Source organism: Kryptolebias marmoratus, linkage group LG4, assembly GCF_001649575.2.
Source record: "Kryptolebias marmoratus isolate JLee-2015 linkage group LG4, ASM164957v2, whole genome shotgun sequence".
NCBI lineage: Eukaryota > Metazoa > Chordata > Actinopteri > Cyprinodontiformes > Rivulidae > Kryptolebias > Kryptolebias marmoratus.
This window is the reverse complement of record NC_051433.1, coordinates 25,814,895-25,833,274: the sequence shown is the minus strand read 5'-3', so window position 1 is coordinate 25,833,274 and position 18,380 is coordinate 25,814,895. Positions and strand designations below refer to the sequence as shown.

The following is an 18,380-nucleotide window of genomic DNA, read 5'->3' as shown; positions in this document are numbered from 1 at the left end:
TATATATATATATATATATATATATATATATATATATATGGTATTTCTAACAAGATATCAGGAAGAATGAGAATGTTCATGATTATTATAAGTTGTTATTCCATCTGATACCCTCCTGTGAGTGCCGGCTGTATTGAATGCAGTGTTGCGCACTTACAGACACAACAGGAGGCCAACTAGCATTTTGACATGGCAGCAGTTTACCAAGAGTGCTTGCTCTTGAAGTGCTATTGTGAATATACAACACACAAAAGAATTCTGCTTCCCCGGGAATCCTACCACAAGCTGGGTTCACATTGTTCTTCAATGTCTGGATGCCTTTTTTTTTTAAAGGTTTGATTCATAACCCAGAGAAATAAAATTATACATTAAAATGAAGGAAATGAACTTTCAGCGTAAAGCAATTGCACAACATTGTCACATTTCACATATAATTTTGTTCTATGACCTTTTGGACAGTGCACATAAAAATGCTTAAATTCTGACTGCTTCAGCTTCTTGAGATTTCTATAGAGGTAGTGGGAACATATACTGAATGCTGTAAAATAACACCTGCATATAATTATGGAGTATCTCCTCAAACATGGATGGAAAGTGGGGTATGAGTGAAGTTGTGTGTTTGTGTGTTGTGGGGGTTCTTTAATGCAAATGAACACCTTTTTATGAAGGAACTGAAATATTCAGCTACAATTTTTGCATAAATGCCTTGAACCATAAGGATAACAAAGGCCATGTTTAATGCAAAAAGAAGCAAAGCTTGGGTGTCAACACATTTTCCTGCAGTTTGAGAAAGGACAGCTAATAGAGCTGTGTCCACTGTGAGCAACTTAATTTTTCATGCTGGTGACATATTGAAACTTTGTGTTTCGCAGGTTGCTCTCCATGACTGGCATGGTCCACTTACACCCTCATCAGCACAACCTGCTCTGCTCTGTGTTCTCAGCTGCTTTGTTCCAGCTGATGTCATCTAAACCCCGTCCCTGCAGGGTTGTCTGGGGTAGATAAGACATTCCCCTCCCTCTGCTGGTGTCCTGTGGAAAATAAAATGGGGCTGCTGCTATGAAGATGAATTACCCAGCTGGTGACAGTCGTTCCCTTTCTGCTGAAGCCACTGTAGAGGGCTAACGCAATTAAGGCAATTAATCTTCAACAAAAGGAGTTCATGGCTACCCCTAATGATTTTTGCACCTTTCTACACAGGTGCAAACCCAAACAGACCTGCTCAAACATGCATGAGTATATGTACATGCATGCAAACATAATACTCTTTTGAAGGTTTTACATAGTGCAGACAATAAAACAAGCAGGGAACTGTACTTTAGGTTGTCACACTGAAACTTTGTTTCATCATTTATTATTATAATACAATAATAATAATAATAATAATATTATAGTTAATTAATTTGTATTTAGGTCCACATTAATTAAAGCAGCAGACTATCAAAAACAGTTCTATGTAAATTATTGTTACATAAAAGAGGCCATTTTATTCTTAACATGTAAACAGTATTTTACACCTTGAACAGCAGCTCACTATTGTCCTTCTGAGATCTATGTAATTATTAGAATTCTATTAATTAAGTTACTGTATGTCCTGGAACAGGAACTCATTTTTTCATGTATCTGGGCATGAAACACCTATGTATGCACTGAAATATCCATACATTCTGTTCAACTCTCATAAAACGAGTAGTAAATGATTTACACTGCAACATAGTGTTTTACATCTAGCTTTTCTAAACAGCTTACAACCACAATATCACGACCTTCTTAAATCAGAAATCTTAGATTGCTACAAGCCTGTTTAACTTTGGCCAATAGTGGCTGCTGTGTGTAGATTTGAGTAAATGTTTCTTTTTTGTTTTTTTTCTTTATGCTAAAACAGAAAGGCTAACCATGCACAAAAGTTTTAAGAATTTCCAAAGATATATAACTTGATACTGTAGACAACACAGGCAGGACATCCTCTTGTGCACCTGGTTTAAGAATTACAGCAAAGTTTTAGCATACAACATTGTAAACTGAATAACACTGGGATGCTGCATGTGTCACTGTCAAAGATGAGAATAAAGTAAAAAGTTGTAAGAAACAAAATCATATTTTTTTAGAACAACATACTGTAACTACCAAATAAAAAAAAATGTGTGTGTGAATCAACAAAGCAACATGGCAAAACCAAAACAAAACACACAGACAGGATAGAAAACATGAGCATATCTAAAAATGAACTCCTCAAAGTTAAAGGTCAATAGTTTGTATCACAGTCTTAAATCTCTAAAATCTCTAAAAGGTTTCCCTCAAGAATTTCTTTGTATTTTTCTTCTATATCCTATTATTCTTTCAACTCAAACCAGTTTAACAATCTCTGCCAATGGAAAATTATCTCCATAACATGGGCCTGCAACCACTGTGCTTCACTGTGGGGATGGCGTTTCCAGCAGGTGTTAGGTTTGTGTCATACTTTGTGTTGTCTTTGACAACATAAAAGTTCCATTTTACTTTCAGCTGACCTCAACACACACGATTGGAGAGTTTTATATGTATTTTTGCAAGTTCCAAATGGTTTGCCTATTTTATTTTATTTTTTTCTTTAACCAATAGCTTAAAGAAAAACACAATGTTACTTTAGGACAGATACTCCTATCTATGCAAAAGAGCTGCTATTTTTTGCCTCTTGGTTTCTTCTTTGATTAATGCCCTCCTGGCTTGGCCTGTGACTTTTGATGGACAACCCTTTCTTGGCAGGTTTGCTGTGTTTTGCTACCATAATATATATGTATATATATATATATATATAATTTTGTAATAAAGGAATTAATTATACTGCATAAAATAATCAGGGTTTGTACTATGTTTTATAACCCAGATCTGTACTTCTCCACTAGTCTGTCTCTGACCAGTGTAAACATTTCATTGGTCTTCATGCTGTTGCTTATTTTGTAGTAGATCTTACTACTCAGAGGTGTTACACTGGTGTTGATTGTGGTGGCTGTCAGAACAAGTCTATATGTACTGAGATAATTTAATACTTAGATTACTCACAGATGGATCCTATTTATGTGGCTTTTGAAAGTATTAACTCGGGCTTCAAAGCTTCATCTTCTTTTTTTAGCAACTCCCTTCGAAGGTCACTACAGAAGATCATCTTTCTCGATCATCCTTTAATCCAGCATCATCTTCTCTCACACCAGCCTTCTGTATCTCCTCCTTCACTACGTCCACACATCTTCTCTGTGGTCTTTCTCTTTTCCTCTATATTCAGCAGGCTCTGTCTGATAAATCCACTATCCCTCCCCTGCAAATGTCCAAATCGTCTCTACCTCGTGTCTAACTTTGTCTCCAAGCTGCTCAATCTGACCTGTCCCTCTGATATACTTTTAGTTGAGGCTTCAAAGCTAGGGAGTGTAAACTTATGCACACCTTTCAAGTTTAATATGTTTAGAATAATTTTAAATAAGCACCCTCTTCTCATTTAACTTCATTAATCTGAGGTATTTTGTCCATTACTTATCCTCCATCCATCCATCCATCCATCCATCCATCCATCCATCCATCCATCCATCCATCCATCCATCCATCCATCCATCCATCCATCCATCTTCTGCTTATCCGGGATCGGGTTGCGGAGGTAGCAGCAGGGAGACCCTGACTTTCCTCTCCCCAGCCACTTGGGCCAGGTTCTCTGGGGGAATCCCACGGCATTCCCAGGCCAGCCGAAAAACATAGTCCCTCCAGCGTGTCCTGGGTCCTACTCTGGGCCTCCTCCTGGTGGGACGTGCCCAGAACACCTCACCAGGGAGGCATCCAGAAGGCAACCTAATCAAATGCCCGAGCCACCTCAACTGACTCTTCTCGATGTGGAGAAATAGCGGCTCTACTCTGAGTCCCTCCCGGATGATCGAGCTTCTCACCCTATCTCCCCAGACACCCTGCGGAGAAAACTCATTTCAGCCGCTTGTATTCGCGATCTCGTTCTTTCGGTCACTACCCAAAGCTCGTAACCATAGATGAGGGTCAGAACGTAGATCGACTGGTGAATTGAAAGCTTCGCCTTTTGACTCAGCTCTTTCTTCAGCACGACAGACCGGTACAGTGCCCGCTTATAACTTATTACTTATAATCAAATTCAAAATACATTTAGATTGTAAAATAAAATAAATAGACAAAGAGAATGCCAAGGGGCTGGATACGCATTGTTTTTAAGCAAATTTTTTGGTTTGGAAACTATGTGGAAATAAATCTTTTTAATGTAATAACAGCTGGTACTGTATGAGGTTTTATTGTGACTCAGTGCTTCAGTCCTTTTGATTCTGGAGCAGCTACAAAGATGATCTGTATCAAAAATCATTTTATTAAAGGGCACTAAATTAAACTATTGAACTTTAAACTGACTTCCAAAATACCAGAATAGGAAGAACTTTAAAGGAATTCCTCTACTGATGTCATGAATGTCAGCTGTTTGTTTTGTTGCGTTTGTTAGGTTCATGTCCTGTCTCTGGTCCCTCCTTGCCTTGCCGTTTAGTATTTTTGTTATAGTTCGTTTTTGCTGCCACGACAGCTTTTGTTTTGTTCTTTTCTCTTTAGTTAAATAAATTAGTTTATTTTAAGATGAGTCTGCGCTCTGCTGCCATCTTCGTCTCCACCGGTCATGACAACTGATGCCCAATATAGAAGTTTATAGACTATTTTTTTCAACCTTAAAGTATTCCTTATTTGTTAAACCCTGTTAGTTCTAATGATGGAAGTAAAATATGTGAGGACAATAAAAACAAAGTCCCATCAGAAATACAATTCACAAGGTATTTTTCTCATTGTAGCACAGACAGTCATTCCATTAATCACTTTCTGACTAGGACACGTTATGTCTCACCTATGTTTGAAGTCAGTTTGAACAATAAACTCAAATAATCAGATTCAAAAAGCTCAGAGTGTTGTTGGGTTGAGGTGCGTGATTGAAGTGGCAGAGGGCAAATGAAAGGCACCAGCAGCGAAACCACTATGCAAATTCCCTTCCACTTTGTTTGACAAGCAACAACAGTGCTTTGTATATATGCAAAGCCTGGCAAGACACTGTGCACACAGTCCTGCTGTCAGAGCCGAGCCATGCAAGAGTGGTGACACCCAATGGGTGACCTCTGTCTCTGGTGAGACTTCAGGGCCAGACTTCACACTTCATTCACCCAAACACACAAAAACACATGCAAAAGCTAACACATGTAGCTGACATCACATCTCGGGGGTCAAACAAGGCTGGATGCTGGGATCGCCCTCTGCTCCTCTAAAACTTGGAAATGTGTCAGAAGATGAATAATTTGATTTCTGGAGCCTCTGTCTCCCCCACTGAGGTGAAAAGTACTTGATTAGCACTTTGAATTCACTAAGCAGCTGGTCTGTTTCGCATGCCATCCCCCTCCACACACACACACACACACACACACACACACACACACACAAACACACGCACTGGAGAGATGGTGATAAAACACAGTGGACCCCATTAACCATTACTCAGCTAGGTTTCACACAGTTTTCTCACTTTTCACCAGGTTTTTGCAACATCTGAGAAGTACATCAGAATCTCTCCATGAAGATGGATTAAAGAATTTTATGTAAAGAAATCTCCTTATTGTGCATGGAAGTTTCATTAACTCTGAAAAGGTTATATGTATTTTAGGATTATATTAGAAGGTAATATGGTTCATGTTTTCTTGAATTGTAAAAATGTCCAGGTTACATTTTATTTTATAGATGCTAGTGGTTGGTTGTAGCAACTGAGCCACTATTTTCAAAATGTAATATATTGGCAAAACCAGTCTTAAAACTAATTAACTCACTCTATAATAATTATCTGCCTAAACGGTTGCCATATGGTAAAATTCCACAAACCAATCATAAACAATCCCGGACATCATTACCATATTGTTTAGGCATTGGAACATGGGAGTTTTAAACTGCTACTTTTCTACCATCTTTTAGCAGCTAGCTGTGTCAAAATGCTATTGTTCATGAACAGAAGCATCAATTGTAAAATTGGTTTCTGCTTTTATTTTTCCTGTCCCTCTCTATACCAGTGCTACAGGTGATTATTTATTAAGTCCATTGCTAAAAAAAGCACAATATGTTTGGTTGTTACTAGTGTATAGTTACTATTGAATTAAGTTACAATACCCTCATCCACCACAAAGAAAACTGCAGCGCCCCACTCCTTATGCTAATGTGGTCTGAATGGAGACTTGCAGTGAATGCAGTCTATTTATCACAAGTACCGAGTTTGACAACAGCTTTTGATAAAGGAGAAATTGTGGATACGCACAGGTATACCTCTACTAATTCTGTTAGCAAAAGAGATGTGTGCCGCTTTATGTTTCACCAGTTTTCTGGCAGTAAAAATTTAGCTAAAAATTTTCCACTTCATGATGAGGCAGACATGGGATTAGTTTGCGTTATTCGGTCAATTGTTGTGCTGAACATAGTACCCCTGCATGGAAATGTACCATGGAGGTTGGTAAACATCCTTGCCCATTACCAACACTTCATTATTGTGTTAAGACCTTTCCATACTCCAAGAGAAGTCAAGAAGTCGGCTCTTATTCACGTTGTCACGTGACGAAATTTGCATCATTTTGTTCCCGTAGCAGCTTTGTCCGCCACTTCTCGACACAAGGCCAGCTCGAACTGTTTCTCAGAGAGGTTTGCACCAAGTATCATGTGATTGGTCAGAAGTTGTTGTGGGCGTGTTTATGTGGAAAAGCTGGTGAGCTTTAATGGAGTCAATTTGCTTCTATTGTTCTGTCGAGAAGCAGCTGGAGGCTGTTAGAAAATACAGCCATCTTTACAAGTGTTCCAGCAAAACTGATAGACCTATGAACTTAAAAAGGCCGCAGAGACACAGGCGAGTTTTCATGGCTTTGGTGGCCAGGAGGAAGTACGCCTTGGTTGGGCAACATATGGATACCTTCCCTTTGCTTGCTCATTATTGTACACCCTCAAATTTGCAAATGTTAAATGACGTGTACTCAGTCTGTTTAATAAACACATCTGGTTGCTGTAAGGAAAGCAAAAATCTGTACCCATTTTAATGCTGTAGGAGAAGGATGGAGCTTCCCAGGAGTTCTGAGCCAAGTGTCTCCTGGACTATAAAAGGTGTGTGCGAAAACGAACGGCTTACGACCATGTGACCACTGACTTCTTGACTTCTTATGGAGTATGCTGGAGCCTTCAGCAGCATGTCACTAGCAGATGCTGGTGGAAAAAATGTCACCAGCATCTCTTATGAAAATGGCAGTTGCATTACCGTTTTGACTTTGTACACTCAAATGACTCAAAAGTCACTGACCGTCTGTGCATGGGTGTTTGATTGACCATTCTATATGCTTTATGGTGAAAATGGCTGACTCGATGAATGGTTTTCAGTGGAATGTGATTTTTGTTTTGACTGAACAGAATGTATTTTTTTTCTCAAACACATTGGTTTAGGTGTGCTCCAAAAATGTATTCATGCAATATTTTTTTTTTCTAATACATATGTGTATTATGTTCCAAACCAACAATTACTGTGGTTAAAAAAAATCCCATTTAAAGTAACTTATAGAGAATGAAACCTGTTTAAATATGAAGATGTTATGCCTTGAAGTGAAAAGCTTTGTTAAGCTTACAACGTGTCTGAAACACACATAAATGTGGCCTTGGGGAAAATTAATCTGGTCAAAAAAAAATAAAAATGAGAACATATCCAGAGAAAAGCTTAGCAGTTCTCCTTGAGAGCTAAAATCAGAACAAACTGTGTGAAATGTGTGTTACCTGTTACTCCCATGGAGGGGTTCGCTGCCCTTCCGCCACAAGATCACACCCCAGGGAGACATTTTGGGCTTGCACTCTATAAGGATATCTCCTCCTACCTTCACCAGGGTCTGGCTCCTCAGCTGATTGTGAGAAAAATCTGGAGCAATGGCTGAGGAATAAGAAGCACATTAAAATCATTACATTAAACATTTGAAAAATCCTTTTTTGTCTAATTTTTCTTTCACTATTTATCTCTTTATAAATTGTTTTTACACACTTTACACACAAATTGGTTCATTATGATACAACATTTTCGCTATGGATAATTCAAAGACACTTTCCCTTGGCTATAATAGTATGTGCCCTTTTTAGAAGCTGTCCAGCTGTCTGATAGCTCCCTGAACTTTGTTTCTTTAATCTGCATGACTTTGACCAGAGCACTTGGCTGTACGAGGCCTGGTTCCAATCAGTAACATGATCTGGATATGAATTGTTGGAGCTTGAATGGTGAATGAGGGCTGCTGCCAGCCCAGAGTGGAGAGTGACAGTCTTGACAAGGCAGATGGGTGAAGCTCCTGAACAGAACAACTCTGGCATACATCACTGTCAGCTGGACACATTCATCTTGTAATTAATGCTTTTCAATTAGTGGCCAATAAGACAGAGGCCAGAGGCTATCTCACAGCAAGGAGCAGTAAGAAAAGAATGAAGCAAACTTGAAAACAGACATATAATTGCTCATGCCTTAGTATCAGTGCACATACACAATGTCTATAAACAGGGCTCTCAAGTTTTGATCCGAGCTTGGAGTGAGATTTTTAACAGCTAGAAGTTGTTGGATGCAATGTAAAATAAGTAATTGCATAAATATTCATTCCCTTTAAAGTGACTGTCGTAATTCTACTCATAGAAAAGATTATTGAAAAATATAAGTCAGCGGTGTTGTCACAAACTAAGGGATCGTGTAAGAAGAATAGTGAGAGGCCATCAAGACAGCTGTGACCTCCTTTTGTATCCAACCACTGATTTGTACTTTCCAATAATCTTTTTTTTTTGAGTTGAATTATGACAGTCACCTTAAAGGAGAGAATGTTTATGCAATCACTTATTTCACATTATATATTATTATTTAGTTTGTATCACTCTGTAGAAATTTAGCTTCACTTTGTCATTGAAGACCTGTTTTTTCTCAAAAAGGTCAGTTCATATTGACAATGACTGATTCATGACAGCAATAAAAGCAACACACATCCAAGGGAGTGAAAACTTTTTAAAGGCACTGTAAACACATGCACACACTGAACTGGTGTCTTACCTATCACTCGCAGCTCTGCATTGGAGTAGACCTCACCATACTTATTCCCAGCAACACACTGATACATTCCCGTGTCGGACAGGGTCAGGCGACTGATTGACAAAACCCCATTGGCAACCTGTATGCGCTCCTGTGGACACACAAACACAGGCCTTTAAAATGCCTCCCCCCCAGTGTTCATCTGCATAAAAACAGCTGAGCGGGGGGCCTGTGAATTATGGTGTGGAAGTGACAGACATGGCAATAAATCTAGGTTTTCATTACTAATGGAGGGAAAGGCTTGGGTGGATGGAGGCAGGCTAGCAGAAAATGACCCTAATCAATCTACACGTTTATGAGAGCGAAATAAAACCATGCCCTATTATATCCTCTGCTGCACCATGGTCTGTTTCCCTTCAGCATAAAGACGGGGTAAGAGGGGAAGGAATATCATAACACCTGAAAATTGCTTTGCAGATACAGAAGGTATGCCCTGTACATACTAAGTGATGTACACTGGTTAACGCTGCACCTCCTCTTCATCTGACTGGTCTATCGTTTTTTGTTTTTTTTGGCCACCTACAAGGGAAATCATGTTCATCACTGAGCCGTCAAATTAAAATCTATTTAGGTCTTGCTGAGCCTGATGAACTAAGAACTCAGCAGGATTATTTCATCAGTTGTACATTTAATATCCAAAATACACCTCTAGGCAGAAAAAGCCACAGACTTAAACATCTTGTTGAATCACCTTTTATTATGTTACACATTCACAGTGGCATTGTTGCAGGGTTCCTATGCTATGTCAAAACCTTTGATTCCATCTAGAGCTGCATTCATTATTTTGCTAAGACATTGTATTGATTATGTGTATTATGTGAGTTGAACTGCAGTAAATTCTAAAGATCCTTAATGGGGTCAAGGTCTGGAATCTGTGGAGGCCGATACATGTGTGAAAAAAATATATCATGCTTTCAAAACCCTTCTTTCACCATTTGAGCCCAAATGATCCAAGTTTTTTTATCTTTATGTACCAATATCATTCATCCATTTCCTATGCCTATTAGAATTGCTTTAGTTTCTAATACATCTGTGAAAAACCATGGAGGCATTTTTGACTGAGACCTTTCCATTAACATACATATCAAATACGTCTCTAAAACTTCCTTTTTCTATCTTTGCATTATCTATAAAGTTAAGTGTTAATATAGGAGGGTTAAACTGTAGACTTGATTTCTGTAATGCTATTTTGGCTGGGTGTTCAAAACCTTTTTTATAAGCCTTACAGTTACTTGAAAATGCTGCATCTATAGTGCTGACAGGTACTTCCAGGAGAGATCTTACTCCTTTTTTTTGCTTCTCTACACTGGCTCCTTGTGAACAGAATACAATTCAGAATTCTTCTTATCACTTACAAAACCCCAGATGGCCTTGCTTTTATAAAGCAGCTACATCCCAACAAGAACAGTTTGCTGTCAGGATGTAGGTTTTTTGGCGGTAGCCAGAATTTTAAAAAACTATTATGGGAAGTAGAGCCTGTACACCAACAGCCCTTCTGCTTTTAAAACTAATCTAAAAACATTTCTTTGAAAGAGCCTATCTTTGTTAGCTACTTGTTACATATCCTGCAGCTGCCTTACTAATTTGCCAATGTGTTGTTACCTCTGATAAAGAGGTTGTTTTTAGTAGTGTTGATTTGAAACTAATGAATAGATTTTGATGAAATTTTCAGGAAATGTTAGAATTGTCACAAACATCAATTGATTCACTTTTGGTGGTGATCTGGATCATAATCCGGATCGGAACATTCTTTAAATTGGGCTCTCTGAGTGCTTCCAATTTAATGTTTCTACACTTTTGCCGTACTTTTTAAATTTTAATTTTTAATCTTATTTTACTTTTATTAGGCCCGAGCAGCGACAGCACTGCGAAGGCCTCTTATATTTCGTGGATTTCTTCATTATTATTTTTCCGCCACTTTACACGGCTCTTTGGATGACTTGCCATATCCAAAAACTCACCAAATTTCACAGAAAATTGTTCCCCCGTGGCGCCCCCTAACGTGAGATAGAACGAACCGTAAGTCGTAGAGGCCTTGAACCTCTGCACGTAGGTAGAACACCCCTCCCTGTAGGATGTCCGATGATCCTATGTGGTCATATTCTGACGTCATGTAAACCCCGCCTCCTCAGGACAGAAAGTCACTTTATTTTTTTGGAAAGCTACATCTCTGACACCCCTTCACCTAATCAAGTCGATCCTGTGTCAGATGACAGCTAACAAGTTGGTCTGACTTGTATTAAAGCACTAAGAGTTTTCGCTGGGGGGCGTGGCCGTGGCGGCGTGGCGAAGTCAGACGTAACGCCGTCGCTTTACGTTTGGCTCTAAATTCCTCATTTTTTTGTTGAGCTGCACGAAACTCAGTATGATCGATCCTAGTCCAGCCCCCAACAGAAATGCAGTGCAATATTTGGTGGGCGTGGCCTAATTACTCCACAGTGCCCCGTATAAGTCTTTAAAAAAGCAGCCCCAAGCCATGCTTTTACTGACAATCATGAAACTCAGTACACGTATGTATCATGTCAGGACGTACAAAAATGTCTCTTGGAGCCATGAAAAACGCTATTAAAAAGTTGAGTTGAGTCAAGTCAAGTCCTGTTCAGGGTTACAGGGAGCTAGTGCCTTACTCCAGCGCTCATTGCAATGAGCCACATCATGAACGGGTCTCTAGTCCATCACATGCTCACATTCATGCTCACACCCAAAGGGAAATTTAGAATTTCAAGTTCATCTAACATGGATATTTTTGGACAGTGGGAGGAAGAAAACGAACACATGCATGGGGAGAACATGCCAAACACACATTGAAAGACCTCAGAGGGGCTATGAACCCGCAACATTTTTGCGGTAAGGCAACAGTGATAATTACCTAATTAGGTGGTTTGTACTTAGACTAAAAAATAAGCAGACCTTAGACCGGAACCCAGAAGTTGAAGCTAGAATGGGCCAAGCTTCCCCAACAATCTGCCCCCTCCATGTAAATGAACGGGACACTGACCTTCTTACAATTAAATAAAATAAAATTTAAAAACAAACAAACAACCAGACAAACAAACAAAACAAAAACAACAACACCTCAGTTAGTTTTTTTGGGGGTTGATTCTTGTAGATTCACGTGGTTCTTACCTTACGGTTGTATGTATAAATATTCATTTCTCTACCATGTTTAGCTGAAATTAGTTATTTCATAGTTATTTCATGCTTAAAAGAAATGTAACACTATTATAGTGGGATTTAAAGCCTCACATCACTAGTGGTTCCAAAAATACAGTATGACAGCTTCTGTAAAACCTGACACTAAACAGAAGATATCCTGGTGGCTTCAATTCCCAATAACGAGAGAAGATGGGGAAAGGTGGTCCATTAGTATAATATGTCTATGGGTTAGCACTGTTGCCTCACAGCAAGAAGATCCCAGGTTCAACTCCTGGCTTGGCCCAGGAGATGCATGTTCTCCTTTTATATGTTTAGATTTTCTCTGGGTAGTGGGGTTTCCTCCTATAGTCAAAATCATGCATGAAAGGTTTATTGGTAACTGTAAATTTTCACTATATGTAAGTGTGAGCAGGAATGGTTGTCTGTCTTGTTTATCTCTGTGAGGCCCTGTCATAAATTCTCATTTCAGATCAGACCATCCCACAGTGCTCAACTTGTTCAACAACAAAACATGTTGAACAAACCACAAAGCAGCTGGTAGAAAAACTCTTAAATGAGCTGCTCTGCTCTGGATTTTGATTACAGTTCATTTGTGTGACTAAAGTGTGACAGTTCCTGTTCACAGATACATATGATGATATAAACATGACTTTTAAAACAGTGGACGGTTTGAATATGTGTCATGCCTCTATTTAAAAAGAAGTTCAGGTGTTACAAGGTTCTGGTGCTGTTTGGTGGGTTACCAGAGGGCTGGACTACGAAGTGATGTCAACAGTTTAGCTGCTATGCTGCTAATCTTCCTGGGCGTGTCAAAGTTTTCAGAATCACAGAGGATGATTTCTTTGAGACTGTTAGATCATCAAGGTAAGAGAAACTGAGTTTCAGCCTTGTTAGATCACCATGGTAACAAAGGCTGAACTCATCACCTGCTTTGGATCAGATGAAAAGTTCAGTTTCAGCTTAAACTGTCAGTAAAATTCAACTCAATTCAATTCAAAGATACTTTATTAATCCCAAAGGGAAATTAAATGCTGTTGTAGCTCATAATTCTGGTTTCGTTAAAGAGTTGTTATAGATGCTGATGGCTGTGGGCAGGAAGGATCTCTTGTAGCAGTCTGTCCCGATGTGTCCTCGGCTCTGGTGTCCTCAAAGAGCCCCACCAGGTAAGCCTCGCTGGCCTCCTGCGGAGCCATGACGGCTGAGCTCTGGAAGCTCAGGTCAAAAAAAAAACAAAACAGCTTTGTCTGTGCGCTGATTCTTTTCTTAATGAGATCCCAAATACAAAAATCAGACTGACGTGATATTTATATTATTATAGTTACACCTGCTGTTGCACGATTTTAAACAAGACCATTGTCAAATATTACATCTTGCTCCCGGCAGATGGACGAAGCAGCCTGTTTAATTACCAGGGAAAATTGTCACTTCTAGCCGAATCATAGACCGGCTGACTGGTAAGGAACAGATCCAGTGAGTGCAGGTGTAATAGTAGACAAATGTATTTAAGCCTTTTGAAACACACCAAGTTTTTTTTCCTAAAGTAGTCCCTGCTACTCAGTCCTCACTGCACCAATTCTGGTTAAAAATCATGTTGCAGCTTAAACATTTTAATCACTGCAGTAGCTTACAACAGGAGGCTTTTATTTATTTGCTCTGTTAAATCCAGCTGGTGACTTTTTATTTAGGTGGGTATAAAACATATTAATCTCTTTTCAGGTTATTACACCACTTCTTCACTAAAGTAGAAAATGCTTTAGCAGTTGTCATACATCTCAATGCAGCTGTGACAGGGTTTGGTTTTTCGTGCCCTTCGTCTCCCGTGTTTTCCTTTGGCTCACCTTCAACGTCATTAGAGCCCATTTGAACTCCAGTCACAGGGGGATTAAGATGCTGTGACATGAAAAGAGAGGCTGTCCCCCCTGAAAGATCACAAACTAATCCCGTATTTAAGCAGGTTGTGCCTGAATTTCCATAATGTTCAGCAGCTCTGGATGTGCAGGGGCAAATATCCCTTCTGCCGAGGGAGGCAAATGGTGGTGTATATCAGTCTGTGCAGGGGAAGCACTCCCATTTACAGCTGCTATTAATTAACCATGACGTTTCTCTAAAATCAGCAGTTTTTCATGCAGGGATCTGGGGGGACCATCTGTACGCCAACTGCTGAGTGAAAGTGATTGGCAATGTCATTTGCCAGCAAAATTGAAGAGATTTGCTTGATTTAAAAAAACAAAAAACTGTGCAACATAAAATTGTTTTCTGTTGTTTTGAGAAGCAAGTATATTGTGTCTGATTGCTGTCTACAGCTATACTCTTCTAAATTTACAGACACTACAGAAAGGCTGTGAGAGTGATTTTCTGAAATTTATAACAAATAACTGAGTTTAAGGAAAACAGGAATCGTTTTTACTCTCCTCTTCAAATACAGCAATGTAAAAGAAACAAGAAGCAACAACCACGTCAAATAAAATGCATTTAAATTTCTCAAGTTTGATCTTTTAAACATGAGAAAGGAAAAATGTCACTATAGGGCTTAACACAAGAATATATTAATGCTCACCAGAGCAGAACTGTAAGATAAATCGGCTCGTGCATTTTGCAGATTTTTGATTAATTCACCATATGTCCCTGACTGGAAAATAAGTCAGTAGTACATGTGAACTAAACTCCCAAGTGGCTTTGCGATGACAAGAACAAAAACTTTAAGCCAAGCCAGCTTGTGCTACTTTAGCTTGAATTAACAGGCAAAGCAGGAACTTTCAACAATCTTCCCACCTGTAAAGAAAATGTAGTAAATCCACCTCACTATGAGATTATTCACAACAAAACTTCAGAAGCTTCTACCATGAACTTCTTAAAGGAACACCTTCAGTTCAACAGTATTACAGTAAGTAACTTGCATGGTAGTCTTAGAGACATCTAGATTGACTAAATCTTGTATCAAGGTGGTTTCTTTTTAATTGCACAGCTACTTAATCCTGAAGTCACTGTCAATAAAGCAGGCGAGAATTAAGTCTTTTAGAATCAAAACAGCCCAAAAAAAGAAATATTCAAATAAATCACAACTGTTTTGACACAGAGTGGTAATAAAAAAATAAGCAAGATAAAAGCAGGACTGAAAACAGACATGTTCTCTGATGGTATAACAAAAAAGCCAAAAAAGCCTGCAAAACAATATAAAAAGACCCACGTTTTGCTAGCTATTAGCCTAGCCTGGAGGAAGACTTCTGTATTTGTCTTCATCCTCTGTGCTTTAAGACTGATGTCACGGCTGATAAGGTACTAACTATTGATAACTATCTGAAAGAATGTCACTTTAAAATTGAAATCCTTTGTAAGTAGCATAGTAGGTCAGTGTCGACATGTGGTCATTGATATTGGTAACATGAAGAAGTTGGGGAGACTTCACAAAGAGGGCAGATGAAGGAATTCAGAAATTTCCGCATTTATCACTAAACACAAAGTTTATCGTTAACAAAGTGTCTGATTTGTGAGAACAACTTTTCAGTTAATTTTTTTTTTAATTTCCTGGGACTACAAGGAAATTTGATGATTTCAATAACTATCTCTATTGAAATGAATGTTAATTATGACAGTCCAATCAAAAAGTATTATCAAAACAAAGAGAAAAAGAGCTTATGTCAGCTTATCATGTCAAATTTGTCAGTATTCATGAAATGTTTGGGCTCCGACTCATTTGACCCTACACAGAAAATTGACTAAAGAAAATGGATGGATGGATGGATGAAACATTTAACATTTTCTTATTTAATTACTTAAATTTCATCAGTCCACCACATAATAAGCCACTTTCTGAGTGACAAAATGTGTTGAGATTATAGCATAAAATTATTCAAAAAAGAATTTAAAACTTATAAGCTCTAAAACTATCAATGTAAATAAGTTTTAGTTAAATATAAATCATTTGGCAAGCCTCAATTGATTCACAGTAAAACAACAATAAATGGTGAATACTCTCCTCACTCCTTACACTGCTGACCTTTCCCTCTTCCACTCATTAAACCACTGTGGTTAATGGTGGTATTTCAAACAATGCAATACCTTTGCTGATTAATCCATTCACCCATGCATTCTGAATATATCCATTTATTATGTCTATGTTAAGGAGAAATTTGCTGCATGATGTCAGTAACCTTTAATCAAACCCTGCTTACCGTCTTGTAGCCAGATGGTGTCCTTTTATCTAAATTTATTCAACTCACAATAAGACAGGACAGAAAACATGTAAAGAAATTGGAACATTTATTGATACGTGCAGTCAGAAAAGAGAAAATCCATCCTCTTTTAATTCTACAGTTTAACATATCAAAACGTGGCAAAATGTTTTTTTACCAGGTTCTACAATTGTTTAAATCTAACCTCAAGTGTGGAAAAAACACACCACAGATTTCACCACGCCATTATTTAATCAACAAAAACAAAGCCAAAATGTAAAAACTGTATGTGGAAAACCTATGATTTAATTGCTTTTAGACCACTTTTAGAACAAATAATTCAATTCAATTCATTTCAAAAACACTTTATTAATCCCAAAGGGATTAATAGCTTATTCTAGCTCATAATCCTGGTTGTTATAAATGCTGATGGATGTGGGCAGGAATGATCTCTTGTAGCAGTCTGTCCCACTGTGTCCTCAGTCCTGGTGTCCTCAAAGAGCCCCACCAGGTAAGTCTTTCTGGCCTCCTGCAGAGCCATGAAGGCCGAGTTCTGGAAGCGCAGATCGGTCTTGAAGTCCTGGGCGATTTCCTAGATCAGGTGCTGGAAGGGCAGCTTCTGTATAAGCAGCTCGTTGGACTTCTGGTAGTGGTGGATCTCCCTGAGAGTCACGGTACCAGGCCTGTAGAGGTGAGTATTCTTCTCTCCGCCAGTGGCCAGTGTGTTCCTTCGGGCAGCTTTAATGATGAGCTGTTTCCTGAGAGCTTTACCTCCGGTGGATTTACAGGCAGTCTGGAGATCGCCCAGGACTTCTGGCCATAAGTGGACTTCGAGTTCTCCATGTTTAACACTTGTTGTTATGGTTATGCATCATAAGGAGATGTCCAAATGTAAAAGGTTTCAGTAAAAAATCCTTGTAGGTGCACAGCATACAATACCAGAGGAAATAACCATCCAAAAAATGATTTACAACTTAAAAAAAAGAGGAAATAAAATTTTCAAACGCAATCTCAGAATGAGTGTAACAGAGCTACTCCAACATGCAGCCAGCTTGAGCGACGCAATTCTAGAAGCAAATGACCTAAAGTATTTTGATTTTGTAGGACTTTGTCAGTCTGTCACATGGTTGTGGAGGAATTTTGGCACATGCTTCTTTCCAACATTGCCTCAGGTCATTGAGGTTGGCAGACATTTGTTTCTTCTCAGGTCTCTGAAGGTCTACCACAGCATTTCGATCAGATTGAGGTTCTGGACTTTATCTGGACCATTGCATCACCTTGATTCTTTTCTTTTTGAGCCATTCTGTTGTAGATTAGCTACTGTGTTTGGGATCACTGTTTTGTTGCATCATGACCCAATTTAGTCCAAGCTTCTCCTGTCAGACAGAGACCTAAGACCTGAGACCCCAGCTTTTGTCTGGTGTGCATTTTTCTTTTCTTCTAGCTTATTGGATTAATGGGACCTCATAGGCAAATTTAGTTTTTTTTAAACAGTAAATCCAAAGTAAAAGATATAAAACAAATTTGAAAATGTTAAATAGGTAAACAAAAAAATAACAAAAATAAATAAAAACAATGGCTCTCAATGATGATAACAGGTCAACATTGAAAATAACTAGAACTGCAAGCCGTTATCAACGGGTTCCAAGCCTCCATGTTCCACCCCCCTTCGTGCACTCCGCTATCGCCGCGTCTTTCAGCCAGAGGACTGAGTCGAAAGTTGTCAGGACGATGCATACTCAAAGGCGTTCCGTGAGACGCAATGGTATAATTTCTGAAGATATCTCGGGAAGAAAAAGCTAACTGCCATTTTATACCACACAGAGCCAAAGAAATAAATTATTCTAAAATCCAGATGATCAAGTCTACATCTGTAATAATACGCATTTATCTCCATGTCCCTACTGTCAATGATG

At 38.8% G+C, this 18,380-nt stretch overlaps 1 protein-coding gene across 2 annotated transcripts in view; it reads right to left on the bottom strand.

Annotated features, from left to right (window-relative positions):
• The window catches only part of cntn4 (contactin 4), a 280,686-nt gene that overhangs the window by 62,364 nt on the left and 199,942 nt on the right, over window positions 1–18,380 (bottom strand). For both annotated transcript variants that reach the window (XM_017426954.3, XM_017426955.3), the window contains exons 10-11: window positions 9,098–9,227; window positions 7,801–7,951 (exon numbers count right to left, since the gene is read on the bottom strand). In XM_017426954.3, the coding sequence (XP_017282443.1) occupies window positions 7,801–7,951; window positions 9,098–9,227 (281 nt within the window). The remainder of the gene's footprint in view (window positions 1–7,800; window positions 7,952–9,097; window positions 9,228–18,380) is intronic.